General features: G+C 41.1%; 1 protein-coding gene across 1 annotated transcript in view; it reads left to right on the top strand.

Annotated features, from left to right (window-relative positions):
• ABLIM3 (actin binding LIM protein family member 3) overlaps positions 1–23,034 on the top strand; it is a 167,797-nt gene extending 144,763 nt beyond the window's left edge. Inside the window, exons 15-23 of the mRNA XM_072631018.1 lie at positions 4,164–4,283; positions 10,017–10,081; positions 12,165–12,312; positions 14,769–14,798; positions 15,700–15,758; positions 16,914–16,974; positions 18,243–18,250; positions 19,168–19,248; positions 20,787–23,034. Coding sequence (XP_072487119.1) covers positions 4,164–4,283; positions 10,017–10,081; positions 12,165–12,312; positions 14,769–14,798; positions 15,700–15,758; positions 16,914–16,974; positions 18,243–18,250; positions 19,168–19,248; positions 20,787–20,900 — 686 coding nt within the window. The 3' untranslated portion in view covers positions 20,901–23,034. The remainder of the gene's footprint in view (positions 1–4,163; positions 4,284–10,016; positions 10,082–12,164; positions 12,313–14,768; positions 14,799–15,699; positions 15,759–16,913; positions 16,975–18,242; positions 18,251–19,167; positions 19,249–20,786) is intronic.
• Positions 23,035–23,507: the final 473 nt, after the last annotated feature.

The raw sequence follows: 23,507 nt of genomic DNA, 5'->3' as shown, positions 1-23,507 counted from the left end.
GAATATAAATTTGGCAACTATATGGAGAATGACTTGGAGAGGGGAAAAGTTGAAGCTGGTATACCAATTAGGAGGTTATTCAGTTTATCTAAGTGAGCTGCAATGACAACCTTAACTAGGGTGACTTTGTGCGTAAAGCTAAGGCTGGTGAAATGACCCACAGAAATAGTTATGGAAGAGTGGAATATTTCACGTACACAGAGGCAGGGAAGTTCTGAAGTATTTAAAAACTTACACATATTTTTGTTGGTGAATTAGTTTAGTGTGCTTTAGTGAAAAGACTACTGGATCTGGAGCCAGGAGATCTGAATTAGAATTCAAATTCTAACACTTAATGACAGGTATCAATCAATAAGCATGTGTAAGGGACTATTATATGCCAGGCATAGCACTGGGCGCTAAAGGTAGAAAGGCAAGAACAAAATAGTTCTGTGGCTTCAGGGAGCTTACATTCTATTTAGTTTCTTGTGTGTAACAGGGAATGATTAACTTCTAGCGGGAGTTGAAGCAATTATCCAGAATGCCTCAGAATGGCTAGAGCCCAGAAAAGGGAGTGAGCTCAAAGGCAGCTCAGTGGATAGTCCCTGAAGCAGGGGTGCTGGGCTTGAATCCCTGCTCAGATATTATTGCCAGTGTCACTTTCTGCCAATCACTTTCCCTTTCTGGGTCTCAATTTCCTCATAAGTAAGATGAGCAGGTTGAACTAGATCAAGTGTTCTCTATCTAGAACCCATAGATTTTTAGTAAATCCCAGAACTTGGATAGGGGAAATAAATACAACTTTATTTTCACTAATCTCTAACAAATTTATTTCTTTCCATTATTTAAAAACATTATTCTGAGGACCCCACAGGCTTCACTAGACAGCCAAAGGGGTCCATCACACACACACACACATACACACACACACACACGCAAAAGTTAAAAACCCCTTGCCCAAATGATCTCTAAAGTTCTACCTACCTCTAAATCCTTTGATTCTAATGTGATTCTTCCCTGTATCCCATTTCTCAGATGACATTTGGAAACAATAGGGAAAATAGTGTGTGACGTCAAGATTGCTAAGTAGACTTCTGTGAAGTCTACAGCACTGTTTGGAAGCCTAAAGTTCTGTTTTTCCCTGTAAAAAGGCACATTTTTGTGGAAGGCTTGGCCTTCCATTATGGGTTTGTGATTTAGGAAGACTGGGCAGCGCAACTGTCAGGGTATGGTTGGCAGAAATTTTTAAGGTGTAACATGAGAAGGTGCACACTGCAGCCCTACCCCTGTATGATGGATGCAACATAGGGCTAGGAGTCTAAAGTCCTCAGAAATAATGGGCTCATGGGCACTAGAGTTTTTCAAAAAGATGTAGTTGGGTACAATAAGAAATGCATTGCTCCAGGATTCAAAAAACAGGCTCAAATCCTGCCACTGTAGTGCAAATCAACTACTCTATGCCTCAGTTTCCCATTCCCTAAAACTATAATAATGATAATTGTGCTTTCAGGATCTAATTCACGAGAGTTTTTTATGAGGGAAGTACTTTCTAAACCCTAAAACACTATATCTACAAATATCAACATGTTGGGTTTTTTGTTTTTTTTGTAAAATCATCCGGGAAGTTGTAAAAGTCATTCTTCTGCAGATAGGGGTTGAATTAGATGGCCACTGAGGTCATTCCCACCTCTAAGGTTCTGTTAATCTGTGACTTACTGGCTGTGTAACCCTAGGTAAGTCACTTCTCTTCTCTCAGGAGCCTCATTCTATAAAATGAGGACCAAAGCTATTTGTACTTACGTGCTTTGAGTTATCATGAGAATCAAGTATGGGTCAAGTGCTATATAATAATATAAGTTATTATTAATCATAATATTATCATCTATAAATATGCAAGGTACCCCAAAAGCCTTAGTACAGTTTTAGTAAAGTTAATAACTTCAAAAGTATAAATGCTATAAACTTATAAAAACACCATACTTGAAAGGTTAATTACTTAAAATTTTTAATATTAAAATATTTCTTATTAAAATCCAACATAACCATCATCTAATGCTCTACATGGCTCTAGTCGATTTTCAGACTTTTTAAAAACTTTCATCAGCTGCTGTTCAGTGACTGAAAGATTTCATTTGTAACCTGAGCCTTAAGATCATCCAAAAATGAAGTTTTGATGTATACATGACAGTTTTGAAATATTCCTACAATGAAAAGACTAATGGAAATAAGTCAGGTACCTGAGGTGGTCAGTCAGGAGGGTCAGGAAAGGACCTAACTCATCTACTAATACACCAGTCTGTCAAACTGTCATCCAGAAAGTGTCCCATAGTAAAATATATACCCTACAGGATAACAGGGTGCCTACCTGGTTAAAATTAAACTTAAAAATGTATTATTCAAAAGTATAAAAGAAATTTAAATAAACTTTCAAATGATATTTTTATAGATTTTTAGCATTTTGACTTTGAAATTGTTAAGGCTTAATACTACACTAAAACTTTTGTAACATGCTGCATAATAAGTATGACTTTATTACTAATATAGTACAGGGATACATAAGTAAGGTGATGGATTTGTGTCTGCTATTTGAAAACCAACCTAGATAAGCGTATGACCAGGAGGTTGGCCATTAGGTGATGATTTTTGTTTTTTGGCCGCAGCAATTCACAAAACCATCTGTATAGTATAGCCTCATAGGGTTTCTTGATAACATACAAATCCATTTTGTGGATAAAAAATATTGAAGAAACATAGACCCTGACCAACTCACAGCCACCTAGTTCCCAAGGTTTCTAGTTCAAGGAAATGAAGCCATAAACATATACGCATAAACATAGGCGACTAGCACTGCATGGAATTATGCAGGCTGATTCTGTGTAGCTCAGAGCGGGAAGAGTTTGTGAAGTTTTATATTGAGGTAGACAAAAAGACTTTGAGCATTTTGCAAATGCACCAGTCCAATGTAAGTAAACCCAGACCACCTTGAATATACCAGTGAGAAGTAGGTCAGATACCTCTGGATACACTTAATGGACTCCATCAGTCATTTTAGCTATTTCTGTCTACATGTCTCCACCATTCCTATCCATACTCTGGGTATCAGCCCCCAAAAAACTGAGAAACAGAACCGGTCAAACCAAATAAGTTAAAGGGCATAGAATAGGTTGATAGAATTGGGGAGGGAAAATATAAGGGTTAAGATTTGGGCTAGAAACTAAGACAGGAAGGTTATCTGGAGCCCTGGGGTGAAAGGGAGAAGAGCTTGCAAGAATCAGTGCTCATCATGTTGGTGGCTCCTGCTCTAAGCACTCTGTTTCTTTGTAGTATTCTCTGTTCTATAATGGTAATGATGTCTCTTGTATTTGTTTCTTTTTTCACCCCATTGGCTTTGATATGCTCTGGGTTGAATGAAATCACTTCTCCCCACCTGTACTGCGCCACTTATATTGTAAGTAACTATACCCATCATCGAGTCCATGGTTTTATTCATTTCTTGGTCTGTAGCTGGAAGCCAGTTAGGATCATAGAAATAGGAGAGACCTTAGAATATTGGATTAGAAGGGACCTTAAAAAGTAGAATTGTCAGAGTTGGAAAGGAACACATAACATAGGATGTCAGAATTTGAAGGGCCTTTAGAACATAGAATGGGAGTGGGAAAGGACTGGAGTGCCTAGAATGTCAAAGCTAGTAGGGACCTAGGACATAGAATGTCAGAGCTAGAAGGGACCTAGAACATAGAGTGTCAGTGCTAGAAGAGACCTAGGACAATGAATGTAAGAGCTAGAAGGGACCTAGGACATTGAATGTCAGAGGTAGAAGGACCCAGAATGTAGGATGTCAGAGCTGGAATGGAACTGAGAATATATATTAGAAAGAAACAAAACTTGTCTCAGCCACTAAGCTGACACATGGGGACCAGTTTTAGCCCTAGTCAGAGACCAGACAGAGACCAGACCCTCTCCACCTTCCTTCTTCTCTTGTCCCTGTGGCCTTGATGTCATTTTCAGGGGTCTGGGTCTGGGGATGCTGAGAGGGCAGTGCTTAGATAGCTTCAGACTATTTGAGGCCTTCATTCATCTTGTGTCAAGTTTTCCTCCAGCCTTTGTTTAGACAGCCACTCCCTCCCCTACGATCCTCCTGAGCTTCCTCTCCTGTGGCACTTGTACAGGCAAATTATCGGCAGCAACGAAAAGCAAAACCAGTGAAGATATCACCCAGTCCTCCAAGTATGCTCCAGCCTACTCCCCAGACCTCTACTATGGCTCAGAATCTGAGTTCTGGACCTACCACAGCTCCCCCAAAGGTAGGTGACTCAGCTCAGAAGGGAGAGGAAGAGAGGTCAGTTGTCCTTGTTCCTCAGAGAGGACAAAGAGACATCACTACGTCAGGGTCAAAATGCAGTGTGTCCATTGTGATTGATCAGACCAATGAGAACTCAGAAGACTCTACCAGAGGTGGGGAACCAATAGTCCGTATGAACATCTGGGATGGAGATGTCTCTAAATTTGCACAGTGTCTTCTTTGATGTAGGCACGCCAAGCTAGGTGCTCCTGTGCCCACATAGGAGGAGAGGAAAGAGGAGATCAGGGCTCCAGTCTGCCCACAACAGCTTCCCCTCAAGTCAAGAAACTAGGACTGTTCTAGTCTGCTCTTGGACGTCAGGAAAACCTCAAGATCAGGAACATTTTCAACAAACATTTCTTATGCAATTTCTCTGTACTGAGCAAAGTTTAGCCAAAATTTAGCCCTTATAAGGAGATGACAGTCTTAGAGAGGAGGTAAGATACACACCAGTAAAACAATGCAGAGAGTGAGTAAAAAGGGCTGTGAGAAAAAAGTCAGATAATTCAATTCAATAACTATTTATTAAGTAAATATTATAGGCTGGGGACCATAGGAGCCCATTCTTTACCAGAAATGCAAAAACTCAAACAAACAAAAAATTCTCCCATAGTTCCTGCCCTCAGGCAGTTTATAATCTAAGAGAGATTGACCTGTACATAAATAGAGAGGATCCCAGGATGAATGGTGATACGAGTAAAGTAAAGATCCAGCAAAGGACTACAAGAAATTTAAGGAGGAAGAAATTACTTTCAGCCTAGAGAGATCAGTGAAGTTTCATGAAGATAATGGTACCTTAAATAGGCCTTGGAAAAAAAGAAAATTTCGAAAGGTGAAGATGAAGAGTGAGTACATTCTAAGTCAAGTCAACAAACATTTGTTAAGAGATTAGTATGTGTCAGAGACTGGGGATACAAAGAAAGGCAAAAAACTCATAGTCCCTGACCTCCAGGAGCTCAGTCTAATGGAGAAGACAACATGAAAACAATTATATACAAACAAGACATAGATAGTACAAACTGGAGATAATTAATAGAGAAAAGGCACTAACAGGAAGATGAGAAAAGGTTTCTTGCAAAAATGGTATTTTGGCTGGGATCTGAGAGAAATAAGGGAAACAAAGCACTCTAATATACAGACTGTACAAGAGAGGGCAAGACAAGACAAGACATGAAACGTAGGATATATAAAGGAGAATAGCAGAAGCCTAGCTCAGCTGGCTATTACCTGTATGGCCTGAAATGAGTTATTGACCTTCTATGAGTCTCCATAGCCACATAAATAAAATGAAGAGAGTGAACCAAATGAATGCTAAAATTTTTCCACCTCTAATAAATCTGGAAATGTAAGTCAGAATAAGATTGTGAAGGGCCTTAGATTCCAACCTAAAGTTATTGGACTTTAGACAGTAGTAGGCAGGGAATTAGGAACCATCAAAAATTCTTGAGCAAGGGGATGACATTATCAGAGCCATGAATTGGTAAATTTATAGTGTGGGAAGGGACAGATTGAAGAGGCAGGGAGACCATTCTGGAGGCTAATAAAACAGACTAGTCAGGAAGAGATGAAAACTTGGATTCATGGGAGTGGAGAAAAAAGGGACAGATGTAGAGGAAATAAAAATCTAATCAAATAAATGAATATAGCAATGCAAGATAAATATTCAGGGCTTACATACATTTATAATTATACTTATGTCTCACCCCATCTTCCATCAGATGGTAAACCATATGAAGGCAGGGACTGTCTAATGTTAACTTTGTACCTTCGCTAGTGCCCAGCACAGTATTCTAAACACATGATATACTTAACAAATGTTCATAGTATCTATGTTTAACTGACCCATTCTTATCTCTTCTATATTTCTCCCCATTCTTTCTTCTACTATTTTTTCATCTCAGTCCCCAAAGATCCTCTGAGTCCTAGAGTGAGACCTTTAGGGATGGACATTTCCCTTCCTTTCAATGACCCTCCCCATTTTAACCCAATGAGAGGTGGCTGTGGTTGGAGCTCCAGATTCCTCAGTCTCCATAGAGCTCATCACCAACTCATCCAGGGCAAAGGGAAGAATATCAATTCAACAACAATTAAGGCTCAAAAATGCATTCTTTCCACAGTTCACCTAAAGGCAGATGAGGGAGCAGTCTAACAAGAAATATTCTTAAATGATTGCTATGGTCAGAGAACTGGGCTAGATACTGTGGGAGATTTAAAGTTTAGACAATGCTTGATCCTTGCCCCTGGGGAGTTTACAGCCTAGGAACAAGGTAAAACAAAAATATAGATAACAATAATATAAAACATGGGAATTTTTTTATTTCCTTTCATTACTCCTGCAACTTTTGGTTAATATTAAGCTCATCTCACCAAAACCTATCCCATGGACTGTGAAAATTTACTTCCAACCTTAAACATCTGTACCAGTAAGCACCCCAACATATCCAGGGGGCCTGCTATCACAGGTTCTTTGATCTGCTTTTCTAAAAGGAAAGGCAGCCTTTGAGGGGTTGACAATCTCCTTTAACCAAGCACATATATCATTCACCTAGTTCAGGGGAAAAAGTCAGCACTCTGAACTTCAGAGAAAATACAGAAAAATCAAAGATCAACAGACATGGCTTCCAACTGTCTGATCATAATCAATACATACATCACAAATCAACAGATAGTTCTGACTGTCTGACCATAGTTGCCAGAGAGGGAAACACCAACATCTGGTTTTTCAAAGCTGAGGGTCTCCTCAGAAGCTTCCCAGAGTCTCATCTGGCATACAAAGCTTCTTCCAAAAACTAAACCCCAAAGTAAAACCTCAACTGAGAGTATTTATAACTTTTTTAGAGCCAGAGAGCATCCCAACCCTTAAGAACCAGTGCCTCATTGACAAAAAGTGTGGGCCTTCCCACAAATCCCCACCCTAATCAAACTCCCCTTAATGGGCAGGTCTATTAATGGGTGGGGAAGAACTTTAATCACATTAGAATACTTAACAATACAAATACATTTACTGTTTCTAGTTAAAAACTCTTGTTTCTGTACTTTACTCCCTAATAAAGACTCTTGGTTGATAAAGGCAAGATTTAATCAGAGGCACTTGATTATACTGAAACAAAAACAGCAAAAGATCCTACTTTGTTTGCCCTTATAACATCCTCAGATAAAAAACCAGAGGAAGATTCTCAACTGTCCCTGACTCCTTGATCAACCTATTTGTGAATCCTCTAAATGTAACTTAATCTGTGACCTGACTTACTTTACTTATAGAGTTTGTTTGACAAGTTTTGTTTCCTAAGGGGATATATGAAATTATGACTGTTTAACTAGGTTTGTTCATCTTTTATGACATTGAAGGAAGTATAGGATTATGGATCTATTTTCTCTTTAACTTTTATAAGTTAAGTAAGTAAGAAGACTGTACAAGATCGCGATATATAAATGAATTATTTCTCTGTCACTATGATGCAATTTTTCCTTTAAAAATCCTTGTCAGAATCCTCATAATGGTTTAGATTTTCTTTCAGGCCTGAACTTATGCTTGAACATAATAATAAAACCTAGGTTTTTACCTCCATGTTTTCTGCACTATAGCAAACACATACATACATGCATATGTATACATATATGCACATATATACACATATACATGTATATATACATACATATATGTATATATGTGTGTGTGTATGTGTGTATATATATATATATATATATATATATATATATATATATATATATATATATATATATATATATATATATATATGTATGTATATGTATTTGGTAGCAGCTATCCACCCCATGGACTCAAAGAGGAGATATTTCTCCCATAACATTAATCAGTCAATCAATTACTAAGCAAGTATTTACAGAGCTACTATGTGCCAGGCACTGATAAGCACTAGAGATACAAAGAAAAACAAAAGCTAATCTTTGCCCTCAAGGAGTTCACAATCTAATGGAGGAGATAGCATGCCAACAATTATGTACAAACAAGACACAGACAGGATAAATGAAAGATAATTAGAATAAGGATGGCATTAAAATTAAGGTGGATTAGAAGACTTTTCATAAAAGATAAAATTTTATCTGAGACTTGAAGGAAGCCAGAGAAGCCAGGAGACAGAGATGAAGGAGAGCATTCTAGCCCTGAGGGCCAATCGTTAAAAATGCCCATTTATATAGTGCAATTTTATACATTCTTCTTAGGCATAAAAGTGAAACAGAAGATAGATCCAGAGTCAGGAGATAGAATATCTTGTTTGTCACTGGATCACATAGCATATAGGGGTCAGAGCAAGGGTGTATGAGGTAAGAAAACTAGAAAGGTTGGGATGGGGAGTGGCAGGGAGAGCAGGTTATGAAGGGTTTTGAACATCAACCAGAAACCTAGAAAGCAAAGAGTATCAAGGAGAAGAATGTGATTGACAGCATTGATATCTGCAGAGAATTCAAGAGGGATGAAGATGAGAAAGAACTGGTCAATCTAAGAACTAAGAGATCATTAGTCACTTTGGAGAGAACAGTTTCAGTTGAAGGGGCAGGAAGCCAGATTATAGAAAGAAAAAAAGTGAGAGAAAAGAAAGTGGAGCATCAATTGTAGATAGCTTCAAATAGAATTTACCCACAAAGAGGAAGAGATGTAGGATGATAGCTGTCAGAGGAACCAAGGGAAGGGTTTTTTGAGGATAGAAGACACTCTCTTCTATATGTTTCTAGGCAGTAGAGAAACAACCAGTAGAAAGGGAGAGATTGAAGAAGATTGAGAGAGTAGGGATGATTATGGGGGCAATCTTATGGAGAAGAGGAAATGAAATGGAATCTGTTTGTGCATAGAGAGAGGTTAGCTTTGATGATGAAAAGGGCCACCTCTTCATGAGAAGTTGGACAAAATACTGAGTGAAGTGTAAGGCAGTGAAAGTTTTGTGGGAGATGGAGGCAGGTTGAGAAGGGAATAAGGAAGCAGAGACATAACTAGGGCAGAATGACTTATACTTTGTACTAGCCAGGACTCTGGGGAGCTGAAATTTAGAGGACTGACAGGGCTTCCCTCCTTCAACAGGTAGAAGCACCTAAACTTAGCACCTAGAGAGTAAGAAAAAAGTTTAATTAAAAAATTACCTGATGATTTCCTTCCTCTTGTCATACAACTATATCCTAGGTGATCTCTAGTTCTGTCTTTCTCTTTTGGCAGTGACCTTCACATCCCAGGCTCTCTATCTCTCTGACACCTCATGTACTTTGTGGTACTTAACCAGGGTCCAAGAAGAGCTCATTATAACATTGTAAGGTGGCATGTTAGTTGAACTTTAAAAAATGAATAGAAATTCAACAGGTAAAGAAAGGTAAGAAAGTCATTCTGGCCATATGGCCATATGAGCAAACACATGGAAGTAGGACAGCACAGAGAGTTTGTGCAGCTGAGTGTAGTCATTGGAAAACCAGTAACATTCAGACAGATCTTAATCAGAAGGTTTTGACTCATGAGCTACCCTTTCCCTCCCTCCTCAAAGGGGAAATTGTCTCTGGACGCATTTCAGTTGATCCCTCTCAATTTTGAATCCATGTTAACCTTTCCCATTGTGGAGATGGGAAATTGCCTTGGTTGGGCAACCCTTGATTAGATAGGTGCTAGTAGGCTGAGTGTTTGTCCCCTGGCAGAGACACTCATGGAACTTACCCTGTCTCTATCCCCTGCCAGTGCCCCGACCCCGGAGGTTTTCAGCAGGAGGAGAAGAGGATGACTTTGACCGTGGTCTGCATAAGGTGAGCAGCACTTTGCCTTTTTGGGCTGTGAGCACACTGTACCACCATCGTGGAGAGCTTCCATTGGTCCTGCATGCACAGCAGGCCAATGTTTTCCTTAGATACAGAAACTCAGGCTCTGGAGGAACTGAGAGAAGATGGAGCTGGACATCTGACCTTACCTCATTCCTTGTCCTCCAATCAGTTGAAACTAGTCTGATTAATATCATTTTGTACCCTTGGTTCTATATTTTTTATTCTTTGCTGGTATCCCCTCAAAAGCTGTGAAGCAGCATGGTGTGGTAGAAATGGTACTGGAATTTGAATCAGAGCACCTGTGTTCAGATTCTTGGTCTCCTACTTACTACCTATGTGACCTTGAGCAAATCGCTTCCTAAATTTCCTTCAGGTTTAGACCGCAGGGTCATAAGCTTCAAATACTCACTAAGATGGACAATTCTCTTGGACAAATTTAGACCCTCCAAACTGCTGTGGCTCCCACCTCCCTTGAGTCTCCAAGTTGGGGTTTGGGGGCAGCTTGGGAACTTGACTGGTCATCAGGTAGGAAGGGAAGACTCAAGGGGATAAAAGACCCCATGAGAAGGCCCCAGCTCCCTGTGACCCACCAAGGGCTTCTACCTCCTGAAAAACACTTCTATAAAGAATCTCTGGATTCAAAAAACCCTGGTATTTTTGTCTCTCTGAGAGCAAGAAGAGGCAGCTTGGAACTTCAGTTGGGAAGTAGAGCAGATTGATGCCTTTCAGTCCCATAGGAGAAAGCTTTCTTTCTTTCTCTGCTTATTTTCCCCTTTTGTAACCCTGAATGTTTGCTGTAATAAGTCTCACCATACAGCATGTCATACAGCACCACTGGTTAAAGTAAAGTCTATTTTTCATTGTCTTTGTGTCAGGTCAGTCCAAAATCTTGGATCTTAAGCTTTCAGTCTTCATTCCCAGCTAAATCATTAGACTTCAGGTTTATATGTGTGATAAGCTGAATGAATTTCCTTTAGACTCCTGAGAATCTGATATGTAGGGCCGGCACATGGTCATTAGTGAGCTTTTCACATTTCAAAATGTTGTTCAGACCCATCCCTATAAGGTAGATAATATGAAGTGTTATTGTCCCTATTTTATAGAGGAGAAAAGTGAGGCATCAAGATGGAAAATAATTTGCCCTAGATCTCACAATTAGGTAAAAAATAAGAACCATAAAACCTTGGCCATTTTACTCAAAATCCATCATTTTTCACTATTAATTGATTAAGGTTAATAAGAAGAACTTGCACATTATTTTGACCTAAGTCCTTTATTCATAGGACTCTTGTGAGGTTGATTGGCTAAGGATTGCAGCCTGGGGTTCATTCCCTCCTTCCTGCATACAACCCTGTGGGGACCAGGTTTCAGTAATTTGGAATGACTACCTGAACAGTGGGACTTCAGTCTTTCTAGATTGAAACTGTTCTTCCAAGAAAGGGGCGGATGGAAGTAGAAGAAGGACAGGGGACGTATTGTAGTCAATTGCAGTAGTTCATTTGTCGTTATTTTGAAACACAACCTAAAGAATTGTGCAAAATAAAATGTAAATTCTCATTTGAGCCTTTGATTCAAAAGTGTGAGGATCAGACCATATTTCTTGGATCTCTTAAGGAAAGAGATAGCCAGCAATAGTTCCCAAGTAGGAAATGGCATCCATGCAATGTAAAACATATGCCCTCTTGTCCCTTCTTCTCTCCCTCTTTCTTCCTCTTCTCCCTCTCTTATCTCTCCCTCCTTCTTTTCATCTCCTTCTATCCCTCTTTTAAACATTTCCACCTCTCTCTCTTGACTCTCTCTGTTTCTCTTGCTTCCCTACTGCCTCTTCTCTTCTCCCTCTCTTTCCCTACTCTCTCTTCTCTCCTTTTCCCTCTACTGCTTTCCCACTCCCTCTTCCCTATTCCTCTCTCTCTCTCTCTCTCTCTCTCTCTCTCTCTCTCTCTCTCTCTCTTCCTCTCTCTCTCCCCTCATTTACTACTCTATTCCCTTTTCTCTTTCCCTCCTCTTTCTTTTCTACCTCTCTCCTATCCTCCTCTCTCTTTCTTCTTCTCCCCTTGCTCCCTCCCAGATCCAAAGTGGGATTGGACGGCTGATTCTGAAGGAGGAGATGAAGGCTCGCTCCAGTTCCTATGCAGATCCCTGGACCCCTCCCCGGAGCTCTACCAGCAGCAGAGAAGCCTTGCATACTGCTGGCTATGAGACTTCCCTCAATGGCTGTAAGGGCAAGAGGGTTGGGGGTTGAGGGGTTCCTGCTTTCTTAAACCCTCAGAGTTGGGTGTCCCAAGGCCCACTCAAAAGTTAGGAGGGACTTAAGATCTAGGAAAAGAAAATGCAGTAACACCCCAAACCTTGCCTCCTGAGCTAGCAAATTACTTCTGAGGGTCCAGTATTATGCCTGCCATTTTCTTCTGTCTTGAGAGCCTAGTCCAGCATTCCAATGTGTCTTAGTGAAGAATATCATTCCCTTTTTCTGAACATTGATACAAGGTTCATCTTTAGTCCATCCAAAATCCTCTTAGTGATCTTGAAATCCTCTAACTCTGAGTAAGCCTCTCCACCTTCTCCCTCCTAACCATGTACTCCTCACAGTTGTTTTACACACTCTTACTTACACCTTGTACCCCAGTCCAGGATATCATCCCCAGTGATGTGGAGTCAGAAGACCTGAGTTTGGCTCCCTACTTATATGATAACCATGGGCAAGTTACATAGTCATAATAATAGCACCTTAAGGTTTGCAAAGTTCTTCATGTATGGTATTTCACAACAACCCAGTGAAGTAGGTGTGATTATTATCCCTGTTTTACAGATGACAAAACTGAGGCTGAGGAAGACTAAGTGACTTGGCCACCATCACACAGCTGATAAAGATGTGAGGCAGGATTTGAACTCAGGTCTTCCTGACTCTAAGTCTAGCACTACCTACTTAAGTAGAACCTAGCTATATAAGTGTCTTGGTTTCCTCACTTATAAAATGAAGGCATTAGAATACATAGACTTTAGAATCACCTAACTCTGAAAGAAGACAGTGTAGTTTGGTGGAAAGACTGCTGGATGTGGAGTCCAAGTACCTGGGTTTAAATCCCATTTCTACCACTTGCACCTGTGTGGTTTTGGGCAAGTCACTTACCTCCCTGGATCTCAGTTTCTTTTTGTGTAAAATGAAGAGGTTATACTAAATGACTCCCAAGGTTCCTTCTAGCTCCAGTTCTAAAATCTGTGATCAAATGATTCCCTGAGTGGGTGTTGTGTCACTGACCTAGATTATACAGAATTATAGATAAGCCTATTTTCAGGGCCTTTTCCAGTTTGTCAGAGCTTGTGTTTTTCTGGCATAACCTTTGAGTACCCAAAGCATCTCCAGGCCACAATAAGTCATTCAAAGAAGATTTTAGTGGAGTACTAGCAGCTCAGCAATGATCTCTGTGTCTGTCAACAGAAGATCAGAGTAGCTATCTTTGGTAAGGCCCAACACCAGAGGGCTGACCACAAGGCAATGGATATTTTTAGCCATGGTGACTAATGATGATAGTCTGCTGTGGTATGAAGGGTTTGGGAACTGCATTAGTGAAAGAATGATTTACACTGATGAAATCGCAGAGCTTTGAAATATGATGAAACTTTGCATGGCCTCCTTTCCACACAATTTCTCATTTGAGTCTAAGACACACCAGAGGGAGCTGGGAAGACCGCCACTAAGAAGAATCTGGTGGGCTATGTTGTAGGGAGAGAGCTTGGTAATTTTTCTCCATCCCATGTGACAAACTGAGTCCTTATTTTATCCATTGGGGAGGGCGAGTAAACACTGAGAGAATGCTGGGAAGGGAAAGAGAACCCTAGCAAAACAGGCAAAAATCCTTCAGTTCAGTGGAAGCAACAAAAAGAGTAAATGAGAGAGGCAGAAGGCTCAAAAAGCAAGAGAAGTGGAATTTTTTAAGCAGTATGAATATACCCTAGAGATTAAGTCTTACAGTAGAAAGCACACTGCATTGAGAGTCAAAACTGGATTGAATTTCAAAGTCTGTCTTTAAATCCATGTTTGACTTGAACAAGTCCTTTCCCTGCTCTGGGTCTCAGTTTCCTCCATCATAACATTAACAGATAAGACTAGCTAAACTCTAAAATCTCTCCAAACACTTACATTCTGTGTTCTAAATTCTTAGGACTCCTCCAAGTCAGACATTTTGCTCCTTGAGGTCCCTCCTAGCTCTAACATTTCATATTCTAAGGCCCTTCTCTGGGCTCACATTCTGTGCTCTAAGGTCCCTTTCAGTTTTGTCACTCTGGGTTCTGAGATCCCTTTTATCTCTGACGTTCTGTATTTTAAGGTACATTCCACTATCGGCATTCTACGTTGTCTCTTCTCACCCTGAGAATCTGTGTTGTAATATTGTATGGTTCTGAGAGGAGACACAAAAAGAAATCAATTTTATTTCTATAGTGTGATCACTAGTTGGCAACTTAGCACTAGTTGCTGGCCTGTGAACCCTGCATTGGACAATAGTGCGATAGGAGAAGAATGTGGAAATTGGTCATTGGGAATATGGATACTACATAATATATAACTCCATGGGAAAGCCACATAGTATAACTCCAAGGGCTACGTATACTGATGGGATAGGTCTTGCCCTGCAGGCCACCTTGTGCTGATCTGATCTTTCTCTGATTGCAGCTCCCCGGTCCCATTACTTGGCTGACAGTGGTATGTAGAGTTTGTGCCCCTTGGTCTACTAAAAGACCTTCCCCCTTTAGCCAGGAGTATGGCCTATTGGGGTGAGTCACTTAGAACTGGGTCCTGCCAACAGTTGAGTCTGTTATCATAATTTCCCTGGGCCTTAAAAAGTCACCGTTCACTGTTACTATCTGTTCTCTTTCACAACTAATAGGTTGAGGTGGGGAAGGGGGAGCCTGTTCCCAAAGCAGGAAGATAAAGGAGGTAGGGCAAGTATGCCAACTTGTATGTGGAAGTAGAAGTATGTAGTCTTTAGCTTGGGCTTTAGACCCCTCCTTAAAACAGAGAAGGTCATGAATCTTGGAGTCTCCTATTCTCCTTGCCCTTGCCAAGATGGGTAGAAGCAAGTTCTGGATTTGGAGTAAGGATCTGGGCTTAAATCCCAACTTTGACTCTTATAGATACATTTGCTTTAAAGCAAGACACTCGACTTCCCTGGGCCTTATTTGTAAAATAAGGGGAATTTACTAGTTAATCTCTCATGTAAATAATCTCTATCTTCTAATTCTAAATCCTATAACCCTATTTAGAGGTCCCAGGTTCAAACCCCAACTCTTCCTCTAAAAGGCTTTATGAAATTGAGCAACTTATTCCCCTTCTCTGTGCCCCCATTGCCTCATCTGTAAATGGAGGTTGTGGGGAAGGAGTTGTAGAAATGTTTGCTAATGTCCCTTTCACATCTAAATGCTATAAATATGAAGGAAGAGCCTAATTTTTGAGGCCTTTTCCTACCTTGTTTATAGTTCTCCACTCAAGGATATGGGGAAGTTTTTTTTAATAGAGTGAATCTCCTCACTGTCTTCCCTAGATGGGAGAAGGGGGGCCCTTTGGGGTGAATATACAAATGATAGCCCTGATGTTTTCTTTTCAGATCCCCTCATCTCCAAGTCAGCCTCACTTCCTGCCTATAGGAGAAATGGCCTTCACAGGGTAAGGAGGCTAGATGCGTCACATCTGTCTCAGGGCTACTATTCCTCCCAAATCTGATTTATTATTAGGGTTTTTTATGAGTAAAATGTTGACAAAACTACAGGGATGTTAGTGGGTGGGAGAGGCTTACCTGAGACATTGGGTTTTTTTTGGTTTGGTGTTACAGTTAAGATCACTTGAATCCCAGAGTGGGGGAAAAGGATAAAATGAGAGGAATAATATAGATAATAACCACTGAGTGAATAGTATGACATGGCACATATAAAAATTAATGGAAGCTTAGGCTGCATGAATACATACCATCCAGAGCAAGAGATGTGAGAATCCTGCTGTCTTCTGCCCTGGTTAGACCATCTGGTGCACTGTGTCCAGTTCTGAGTACTACATTTAGGGACGAACAGTAACAAGTCAGAGCACATACACAAAACAACAAGGATGGTAAAGGAATTAGAATCCTAGCATGAAGCCATCCCCTCTGGCTGGGAGGCGAATGGGCTATATGGGGTGAATCTTTTGGAATTGGGGACTGTCAGCAGATGAGCCTTAAGAAGGCACCATTCATGCCATATGAGGACTGGTCACAGAAACCAGGGTTATTTATCCTGGAGAAGAACATACATGAGGGAGGGAATATGATAGCTATCTTTAAATATCTGAAGCTCTGTTATATGGAAAATGGATTAGACATGTTCTGCTTGGCCCCAGAGAACAAAATTGGGAGCAACAGGTGGAAATTACAGAAAGCTAGATATGGGTTTGATGTGAGCAAAGAGACCCTAGTGAGCTGTCTCAAAGTACATTAGGCTCCTTCAGAAGGCAGTGGATAACCTGCCCCTGGAGGTCTTCAAGGGGAAACTAGACCATCCCTTGTCAGAGATGTTGTGAAGAGACAATTCCACCTCAGGTCCAGGTTGGATGGAGTGACCTCTAAGGTCCCTTTTAGTCATCATGGGGCCAGCTGGGAGACTATGGTAGTGCATCACTGTGCAGAGAAACCTTCCAAAATTGGGTCAAAAGTCCCACTAGTCTGTGTGTGTGTGTGTGTGTGTGTGTGTGTGTGTGTGTGTGTGTGATAAAGAAGGTATAGCATACTATATAGGAAGAGACTGGTGACTGATCACAGGAAGCCAACCTTGTGGTTTCTTTTCTCCCCAGACACCCAGCGCAGACCTCTTTCACTATGACAGCATGAACGCCGTCAACTGGGGGATGCGAGGTGAGTAGAGCTGGATTCTGATAGGGAAGATCCCCTCATCACCAGTTCATTGAGCTCCATCACTGCTGCCACTGAGTATAGTACCTCCCTAGTAGAAACTCAGCCTCCATCACTGTTAATGATCTGAGAAAAGGCCTGTCCCCACAGTCCTGTCCCATCCAATCATCTATCTCCTGTTTTCTTATAATTCAGTTTAATTCTGTTCTACAAACATAGATTAAGCTCCTACTAAGTGCTAGGTTCTGAGAATACAAAGACAAAAACCAGATCCTACCCTCAAGGAGCTTATCTTCTACTTTGGGAATATACCATGTACACAAAAAAGTAAATCCAAAGTATACACGGGAGCTAGGTGGATAGACTGTATAGACCTTTTCACTTCAAGTTGGGAAGATCTGATTAAAAATTGCCTCAGACATTTACTAGCTTTAAATACTGGCTTTGTCACTTTACTTGCTGTGTGACCTTGGGAAAGTCCCTTGATATCTTTGGGTCTTAATTTTATCTTCTGTAAAACGGAGGCTTTAATACAACCTGTGTAACCTTGAACAAGTCATTCAATGTCTTAGTTTCCATATGTGTAAAATAAAAGGATTGGGACTATCTCTGCAACCTTAGGCAAGTCACTTAAAATCTTTGGGCTCTGGAGACCGAATTAAGTGATCTCTAAGGACACTTCTAGGCTCGGATTACTTTGAAACTATGATCCTTGGGGTTCTCTGTAGTTCTGAATCATCTGAGTCTCATTTGCCCTCACCTTGTCAACTTCCTGGTCCAAGACCCCTCCACCTTCAGTCTTGCCCCTCACCAGCAGCTCATCCCCTTTAAATGATTTCCAGACAACCTACAAACAAGACCCTGATTACTGCCTGGAGGTGAATGTGGCACGGTGCATTCCCATTTGACAGACACCTGCCAACCTCTCCTACATAGAGAAGCACCGGGTCCATATGTGTTCCCTTCCTTCTGAAGCCAGGAACCCAGTGGGACTGAGTTAAATGCCAAGAGTACAATCTAGTCTCTTCCTCAGGCTCCCATGAGGTGTGTCAAGGTAGAAAAATGTACCTCACACCAAGGGCTACCTCCTGAATGCCTCTCAGGAGTGGGGAATGGAGAGTGAAGTGCAGAGAGGAGAAAGTCTTTTTAAAAAGCAGATACAGCCTTCCCAGTGAAAAACATGTCAAATGTGGGGAGGGATGAGGCATCAAGGTGAGAATGAGCTGGTTGATGTGCACTGATCTGTTTGTTTCTCTTTTTTCTCTCTGCAGAATACAAGGTAAGAATCATCCCACATTGCCAGGGCTATCTCCTACCCAAAGAACAGCTGCACTAGCAATTCATCATAGCAATGTGAATACTGAATTCCTAGGGGCCTTCCAAAAATGGCCTTCCTTTTCACCTCTGTCCCCTACCCTCCAAACTTATCATGTGTTCCCTAAATCCTGCCCTTGGAAATTAAGTGGAAAAGCCAACATAGTGTGATTCCATAACCTGACTTTGTCTCTCATCAGCTGTATGACCAATGGCAAGTGACTACCTCTCCGAGGATCTTGTTTCCCTCCTTAGTAAAATGAGGAGGTTGGACTAGGTGTTCTGATTCTGATTTCAGGGCTCCCTAGGGGATCGTAGAATATTAGATCATATTATATTTATTATTAGATATCATTTATTATTATTATAAAATTATATTATATCATTGACTTATAGTTAGAAGGAGCCTCATCTAGTCCCCTCCCCTTGTTTACAGATGAGGAAACTGAGGCCCAGAGAGATTAAAGTAATTTGCCCAAGGCTATACAAATAATAAATACTCGGGCTAGAATTTGAACCCAGGTCCTCTGACTCCAGGGTCAGCCCTCTGAACTTAGAATTCAGAGACTTTGGACTCTAATAGCCACCATCTAGATCCACGAACAACCTAGTTCTAGGAACAGTACAGGGGCTCATAGTACTCCAAAATAACAGCAGTTCCCCCAAGGTTTCCTAAGCCATCCTTATTCCATCTGTATGAGTTGACCTCTGAACTGCTGCAGAGAGGTAAGTCCCTGCGCTCAGAGCCTGGGTAGAGGGTTGGGCTACCTGCTTAGCCAGCTGCCAAAGCTAGAGATACCTTTCTGAGCTTATATCTCCTTCCTTGAAACAGAGCTCATCTAATCCTCCATGATAAACTGTCTCTCCTTGCTTTCTCCTCAGATCTATCCATATGAACTGCTTCTGGTGACCACCAGGGGGAGAAACCGGCTGCCCAAAGATGTGGATAGGACACGTTTAGAAGTGAGTGGAGAGTTGATTCAATCCTAACTCCAAGTCAGTTCCAAAAGTGATCTATTAATTCCAATAACTGTTCCGTGTGGGAGATACACAAGATTTCAAGGAGTTTGTAGTATAATGGAAAGAATACTGCAATAGGAAGCTGGAGACATGGATTTCAAGGTCCAGTCCTGTTTCTCAGTACCCGTAGCCCTCAATGTGCCCTGTTATAACTTGAAGATAATAATGCTTGTACTACCTATATAGTGATTCTATTATGAGGAAAGTGTTTTATAAACCTTAAAGGGCATTACAAATGTTAGCTTCCACTAATCTCCACATAACAATCCTGCGCTGTGTGTAGTATATTAACATGCTCATTTTACATATCAAATAAGATAATGTTACAAAGCATGTTATAGAAGTGAATGGTTTTCATCTGCACATATTCAGCTCATTCTGATATACCTTTCCTTATTAAGTGTCTGCTGAATACCATGATCAGTACTAGGGCTACAAAAGATCTTACAGTCTAAAAAGGGGAAAAATAATACCTCCATATTTACAAAATTGATGAAGGAGAAGGGGTAGAATGGAGGAAGGTGGAGGAGGGGGGTTTCAAGCAGTGAGATGAAAGAATACGATGAAGGACAGCTTTGGTGAAGGTTATATAATGAGAGGGTAAGGACCACAATATCAAGGAAAAGCTGCTGACCCTGGAGCCAGAAACCTGAGTTCAAATCCTAACTTGACTACTTCCTAACCTTGTAATGATGAGTACATTACTTTTTTCTCTGGGTCCCTGTTTCCTTATCTATAAAAGGCAGTTGAAAAGAGATGATCTCTGAGATCTTTACCAGTAGTGATATTAAATATTCTATGATCCCTTCAGATTTTACTTTTTACCATCTATTTGTAAGGTTCTCTCTAGATATTACATTCCATGTCCTAAAGTCCTTAGCATCTCTAACATTTTATATTCTATATTCTGAGAGCCCTTCTGGACTTCTATCTTATATCTTATTTTCGAAAGGCATTTACAGACCTGACATTCTATGCTCTAAGCTCCTTTCCAGGACTAAGATGCTATGTTCTAAGGTCTATTTTCGTTTTAATATTCTATGACCTGTGGTCTCCTCTGTTATTTATGTTCTATTTTCTAAGATCCCTTCCAACTCTAGCATTCTATGTACTATGATCTGAAGGCCTTCTCAGCTCTGATATTCTATGATCCTTTGATCCTGTTATAAGGAGACTGCCAGAGGCCAGTGGAAACCTCCCAAGGTCATAGGATTTGGAGCTGGAAAGAACCTCAGCCATCATTTAATGCAACCGCCTCATCTCATCCAACCCTCTGATTTTACAAATGAAAAAACAAAAGGCCATATAGATAAAGGTCACATTGATAGTAAGTAACAACTGGGATTTGAATTCAGGTCTTCTGACATCAAAAGCAATGAATGCTTTTTCCAGGGAGTACATGTCCCTAGTTCCCCATCCAGTCCCCAAGCTGCCATCCCCCTCTCATGCTGTTCTCCCTTTCTCTGTCCCCCTATTTCCAGCGTCACCTGTCCCAAGAAGAATTCTACCAGATCTTTGGCATGACCATCACCGAATTTGACCGGCTGGCCCTCTGGAAGAGGAATGAACTGAAGAAACAAGCTCGGCTCTTCTGAGATCACAAATCTATAAACAGACATTTATATAAAGATATATGTATAAATCTCTATATTGAAGCTCAGTATAACCCACCCTCATACAGAAAGAGATGCTGCCTACAGGGATATTTGCTTTTCTGGACTGTCAGGCAATTTCTAAGTTATTCAAAAGCTTTTAACTTCTTCATTTCCTCTTTTCTAAGTGCACTGAGATCTGGGGAGGGATTTTCAGGGAGCTCTAGCCCTTTCACTAGGGTCTTTTTTATACAGAAACATCTGGTTTGTGGTAACGGGCTCCCCCAACCCCACCAGAATCCCAATTCTCTCTCCAAGAGAGGCTATGGAAATCTCTCCTCTGTTTGATCCCCTGTTTCTTTCCCAAGCTTCCACTGTGTGCCTCACATGGTGAAGTGGAAAGAGCATTGGATTTCTACTCAGAGGTCCTGGGTTCAAATCCTGGCTCTGCTACTTACTACATATGTCACCTTGGGTAAACCATTTATCTCTTCTGGGCCTCAGTTTTCTCTTCCACAAAATAAGGGGGCTGGACTAGATTATATCTAAGGTGCCTTCTAGCTGTGGTTCAGACCCCTGATTGGATACTCCCACGGAGTGGTCCACAGGGTTTGCCAGCATCATTGAGTCCCTCTGGGAGCTGATTGAGTAGAGATAAGACTTTTTCACTGTTTAGTTTGTAATTAGAAAATTTTGGAAGGAAAGGGGAGGTGACCTAAGAAGACTTTATAGAATGAGTCCCCCATCACTAGAAATCTTCTAGTGGAGTGAACAAGTAGAGGGGATTCCTGCTCAGGTACAGGTTGAACCAAATAAACTATGGGGTCACTCTCAGCTCTGATACTTTTATTATTCTCTAAGGAAGAAATTTCTAATGACTAGAGCTGTCCAACAATAGAATGAATTGCCTCATGAGATAGTGAGTTCCCCATCAGTGGAGGTATTCAAGCAAAGACTGGATGAACAAACACCTTCCAGAACAAGTGGAGACAGGATTTCTGCACTGGGTAAGGGTGGGGGGGAGATCTAGATGAATTCTAAGCTCCCTTCCAGATTTAAGATTCTAGGATTCTCTTCCTTTGGTCTGATACTTTTATCCTATCCCTTTGCACATCAACCAGTTACATCAGTGAATAGTGATGCCCTAGAAGGAATGACTTCACCTTGTTTCCCTCCAGATTTATTTCCTCAGTCATGATCTTTCCTTTGCCCAGAAACCACAGTAAGGAGCACTTAACCTTTCTCTTTTGCTCCAAACTGCCTGACCCTTTCCCCTCTGCAGGGTAGACTAATCCCCTAAACTCCTATGAATTCTAAACCCTATATTCAATGTGCCTCGTGTCTCAAACACACAACAGGAATGATGTTCTCATCATTCCCCTTCTTGATTCTAAGAAAGTCTATGTCACTCCAAGGAAGATTTATAGCCTGACACCTGCTCCTCTTGACTAAGCACTATACTTTCTTGGACTCCCTGGCTCCATTCCTTAAATCTGGGTGCGGTTCACCGGGATGGCCCTAGAGAAGCAGCTGGTGAGTGGAATATAATGGTTTATATTCCTGGGACTCCCCCTGCGTCTGCTTTCTCCCCTAAGTGGCCTCTCTGCCTTTGGAGCAGATGCCTCTCACTCTCATACCTGCCTTCTTTCTTGAGAGAGTGGTGGCCTAAGGAGCCAGAGATATATCACAGCTTATATCCCCAGAAGCCCCTTGCCTTTGCTTTCTCCTTTAATTGCCCTGCAATGGTGGACGGCTCCTCCAAGGAGACACAGAGCATAAACTAAGTCCATAGGTCACATAGAACTGACAAAAGATGAACCTAAGCCTTCTGTGTGATTCCTGTTGGTGGAATGATGAAGGTTCTTCTGTTTGATAAGAGTTTGTCAGGGCCTGTGTTAACTGGTGAGGAGGCTGTGGCCCACAATCTTGTGAAGGGAAACCTAAAGACTGATATTCTATGCTAACCTGTATTACATCCTTACTTCCTGTTGGGACCTTCTTGGCTTGCATGGTCTAGGCAAGAAGCCACCTTGGGAGCTGAGATCTCATCACTGATCTCTGATAATTTAGAAAGATTTAAAAAATGGTTATTGTTGTTGGCTTTTTCTCTCTCCATAAAACACATACTTTCAACTAAGCCCTATGCCCTCCTGTATTTTTTTCTGGTCGGGGTACAATTAGATTCAACAGAGAGAATACAGAGCAGACTTCTCACAGTCAAAAACCTAGGCCTCCACTGGGCAATCTCTTCCTATTTATGCTCCTTGGGGCACAGTGGATAGGTCTGTAGGAAGCAGCATAGGCTGGTGTGGGCTTCCCAATGATATGAGTCAATGGGACATTCACTTACCTTCTGTCCCCTAGTTCTTGTTTTTAAACTTGGCATAATATACTTAAGACATGACTGCCACCTTTATCCCATCACAGAACCTCCTGGCATGTTAAAAAAAATAAACCCACAATTGAGAATCAAGAGATCTGGAGCCTTTCCCCATATAGCACACTCTGTGTGACCTTGAACAAGTAGTTTTCCCATCTCTGAACCCATTTCTCAACTGCACAATGAAAAGGATTGAATTTGATGTTCTCTACATTTTCTGACATTCTGTG

The sequence above is a fragment of the Notamacropus eugenii genome, chromosome 1, assembly GCF_028372415.1.
Source record: "Notamacropus eugenii isolate mMacEug1 chromosome 1, mMacEug1.pri_v2, whole genome shotgun sequence".
Lineage (NCBI taxonomy): Eukaryota > Metazoa > Chordata > Mammalia > Diprotodontia > Macropodidae > Notamacropus > Notamacropus eugenii.
Note: the sequence above shows the minus strand (reverse complement) of the source record. Positions and strands in the feature narration are given on the sequence as shown.